Source organism: Haplochromis burtoni, unplaced genomic scaffold, assembly GCF_018398535.1.
Source record: "Haplochromis burtoni strain Fernald_Lab_line unplaced genomic scaffold, NCSU_Asbu1 Contig_148, whole genome shotgun sequence".
Lineage (NCBI taxonomy): Eukaryota > Metazoa > Chordata > Actinopteri > Cichliformes > Cichlidae > Haplochromis > Haplochromis burtoni.
The window spans coordinates 1,279,990-1,284,301 of record NW_024582509.1 but is presented as its reverse complement, the minus strand read 5'-3'; the positions used below and the strand labels follow the sequence as shown (position 1 = coordinate 1,284,301).

Below are 4,312 nucleotides of genomic sequence, written 5' to 3'. Positions count from 1 at the left end.
TGGGCAATCCACCACTTTCATTGTTTATACCGTTCCCAACGACAAAAAAAAACTATGGGCCCATAAAAAGGAAAAATCACCATCAGGGTGATTGCCTGATGGTTAGCTATGGTTAGAGCCCACTCCTATCATATTTTTCAGTAATTAACACTTCAATAGTAAATATGAAAGAGTCATCTTTATGAACCAGCTGTCGTCTTTATTCATTTTCTCCCACTTCCTGTTCTGATCGTTATTCTGCAAACCTGTGTCCAGTTTGCTCATCACCTGTGTGTGTCAAATCACAGTTTTCACGTTGTTCCTGTTTCATGATCATTTTTTATCATGAAGACAAAAGCCAGCCTTTCATCAGCCATGTGGAGATGAGGAGCAGCAAGAAGCAGTGAGGTGTGGTGGAGGTGAGTGACCAGCAGAGGGAGACATAACTCAGAGGGCTCAGCTTCCAGAGTGAGGGATGCTGGGAGGAGGAAGAGGAGGAGGTGACACCAGCAGAGGCTGCAGAGATGCTAACAGCTCAGACACACAAACACACTCTGGCAGGAGCTAACTGCTAACACACACAGAGAGACAGACACACACACAGGCAGAGAGACAGACAGACACACACACACACACACAGGCAGACAGGTAAAGGCAGGCTGAAGCTGGCAGCACACACACTTTGTGTGAACTAGCTGCTGTTAGCATGCTGTGGAGAGAAGGCTAATCTACTGACACACACACACACACACACACACACGCAAAGCAATGCAGTGTCCAGGGCTTTCAATTGGACGGTGAGTGATTTATCAGTTAGACCCTTAGGTGTGTGTGTGTGTGTGTTAATATGTTGATGACAACTGCTATGTGCTGCTGCTGTTGCCATGGAAACAGTCATGTATTTGTTCTGTCAGAGAAGTCACCTGTCAGACATCGAACATGTGATCAGTGCCAGGTGAGTAAGAAGGTGTGTAGCTGTGCAGCCACAGTTGCAGAGTGCTCCTACCTCTGTGCACTGCTGGGTACAGCAGTAAGCAGCTGCGCTACCACACTGAAGTCTAGTTCTCCTGGAACCTGCTCGCTAGAAGTTTAACTTCCAGGGAAAAAAGCTTCTTTACTTTGGAATGATGTCAGACACTTACAGAGGTTTTCATCAGATTTATCAACCATGATTCTGGTTTTGGTTTCCTGCGCTGGATGAGGTTTTTGTGTTTGATTGATTGCTCTACACTCTTGGTGTAACTGCAGCCCATGGCCACCAGAACGCCTCAGAAGAGAATCCCTGTCAGTGTGGACGTGAAGCTGTGTGCAATCTAAACCATGCCGCAGCAGATTAATGACTGCCCTCATGTTGTGGATATTCTCAGACATTCTCTTGGCAGACGTGTGGTCCATTTTTTGGGATATTCTTCAGTAGTTTGGGTTGGGATCATCACTGATGGCAACTAGGAGTTAATGCAGTGTTTCAGAATAACTACCCAGAGAGCTGCCTGGAGAGATCTCAGCATGGTCACCAGTAGTGTGACGTGCTTCTGCTTATACTGACTGTGTGTTCTTGGTTGTGTGTGCGAGCACAGGTGCAGATGTAGTCAAACCTCAGATTGACAAACACTTGAGTGGGGGGCGGAGCCTGCAGGTGGTGATGTCAAAGCGAGGAGCAGGAGGGCGGGGTAAGGGGGAGCGACTGGACACCATGGCAACTCTTCAAGCAGCCAATGAGGAGCTCAGAGCAAAACTGACAGAGATCCAGATCGAACTACAACAGGAAAAGAACAAGGTAAGGACTACAAAACCCAGAGTATCCCAAAAAGTTGATCCTGTTTATTTGGACGTTTTCAGTGGGAGAAATGTTTCATCATCAAGTGACGTCTTCAGTCTCTGCTGACTGCAGGTTTCCCCAAACTTATAGACAGTTCATTGCACAATAACTGAAAGTAGCCCACTGAATGAACAATGGGCTGTGAGTTCAGTTTATGATCATTAGTATGCAAAGTGACATGACCACTGATCAGTGTCCATGAGTACCTTTCACAGAGAGTTGGAGAATGGCTGCAATCACAGCATTGTAAGATGGTAAATGGCCTGTATTTATATAGCGCTTTACTAGTCCCTAAGGACCCCAAAGCGCTTTACACATCCATCCACACCCATTCACACACACTGGTGATGGCAGCTACATTGTAGCCACAGCCACCCTGGGGCGCACTGACAGAGGCGAGGCTGCCGGACACTGGCGCCACCGGGCCCTCTGACCACCACCAGTAGGCAACGGGTGAAGTGTCTTGCCCAAGGACACAACGACCGAGACTGTCCAAGCCGGGGCTCGAACCGGCAACCTTCCGATTACAAGGCGAACTCCCAACTCTTGAGCCACGATCGCCCCCATGGTGACAGATGGACCCTTAGGCCCCCTCCTCCATTCAGAGATGGTCTTTCACCTGACTCCGCCCTCAAACCAGCGTTCCTCCCTGTCCAGGATGTTACATCCTCATCATTGAAAGAGTCCACTGGCCTGTAGGTGTGAATAGACTGCAGAGTCCTGGCCTGACCAGGTGGCTCTTCTGTGTTGTGCCGTCCTCTTAGCCAGAGGTTGTTTGGTTTCCCCGATGTATAAATCCTGGCACTTAACAGCGCACACTCTGTTACTCTGTGGGAGGAAACTAATCTCACAGCCCATTGTTTATTCAGTGGGCTGGTTTCAGTCATTATACAAATGTCCTGTTTATAAGGATGTAAACCTGCAGTCAGCTGAGACTGAAGACGTCACCTGATGATGATGAAACGTCTCTCCCACTCAAAACATCCAGATGAACAGAATCAAACTTTGGGATTTTCTTACCTGGATGATTGAGTATGCATCAAGAAAAAACTCAGAGTACCACAAAGATTACTGCAAAAATTTCACAGTACTCAGAGTAATGTAATGATAATACTGAGTACTGTAGGTGAGCCGACTGGAGAGGGAGAAAAGTCAGGAGCTGAAGGCAGAGCATCACCGGGCGGCGGTTGCTGTGACTGAGCTGAGGACCAAACTCCACGAGGAGAAGCAGAAGGAGCTTTCACTCACCCGGGAGACGTTACTACGGCAACATGAGATGGAGCTCATGAGGGTCATAAAGATCAAAGATGGTGAAATCCAACGTCTTAATGGACTGGTGCTCACCTTAAGGGATGGATCCACAGACAAGGTGAACCACCTAAAGCACACCTGTCCGTCACCATCCATCTGTCCATATTGTGTTCACTGCATTAAGCTCCTCCTCCACTGTACAGCTGATCTGCTGGCCTGCTTCATGGCCTGACACATATTATATGAACTTGGCCACGGTGATGTTTGTCTCTTGAGACAAATATATTTGGATGAGGGTGGAGTGCTAAGTTATCAGCTAATGCTAGCTAGCTTGGTTAACGAGTTGCACCTGGGTGCATCACACTGCACAAATGACATAAGAGGTTGGCAAAGAGTGAATTTAACTCAGGCATGTGACACAAGCAGGCCATGAAGCAGGCCAGCAGATCAGCTGTTCTCAGCCTCTGCACATCCCAGTAATAAATATCATTTACTGCTGCTGCCTCTGCAATTTCACTGTAGAAAAAATGTAGTCTGTTATGTTTAATTTCAAACACTTCTCATTTTAGGCGTAGTAGCTGTTGGAAAATAAAGCTTTAGCTGTTTAACATACAACCCCTCATAATGTATTCCCGGTTAGATACCATATTTCTAAGCTTTTCAGGGCCGAGTACAATAACCTCAGTTTGATCTGAATTAAGAAGCAGAAAGTTAGCGGCCATCCAGGTCTTTATGTCTTTAAGACATTCCTGATGGGTAGATAAAGTTTGGTATTATCCTCATAGCAGTAAAAATGTATGGCAAGCCTTTAAATGACACTGGCCTGATACTGATATTTGCCCTAGTGCAGAACCTTGTGGAACTTTATAATTAACTTAAGTGTGTAAAGAAGACTCCCTATTTACATGGAGAAATTGGAGTCTGTTATTTAGATATGATTAAAGAAACCACAGCAGTGCATTCTTTAATCGCTGTAACTGCACTGAGGTCTACTGGACAGATCATTTGTAACCTTCACTAAAGCTGTTTACTGTGATGAGCTCTGAAACCTGACTGAAACTCTTCAAATATAGTTCACATAAACTGTGTTTGAATGTGTTAACACTAACCCTTTCCAAACTGTTGAGTTGGTATCTTGATGCATGCTCTATCATCCAGGTAAGTAAACCCCAAAAGGTTGATTCTGTTTATCTGGACGTTTTCAGTGGGAGAACCTTTTTGTCACTCATCCAGGTAGGGCTGCTCGATTATGGCAAAAATGAT

General features: G+C 46.0%; 1 protein-coding gene across 1 annotated transcript in view; it reads left to right on the top strand.

Annotated features, from left to right (window-relative positions):
• The first annotated feature begins 442 nt into the window (after nucleotides 1-442).
• Nucleotides 443-4,312, top strand: part of jakmip3 (Janus kinase and microtubule interacting protein 3) — a 50,859-nt gene continuing 46,989 nt past the window's right edge. Inside the window, exons 1-3 of the mRNA XM_042224755.1 lie at nucleotides 443-776; nucleotides 1,557-1,756; nucleotides 2,925-3,167. Coding sequence (XP_042080689.1) covers nucleotides 1,622-1,756; nucleotides 2,925-3,167 — 378 coding nt within the window. The 5' untranslated portion in view covers nucleotides 443-776; nucleotides 1,557-1,621. The remainder of the gene's footprint in view (nucleotides 777-1,556; nucleotides 1,757-2,924; nucleotides 3,168-4,312) is intronic.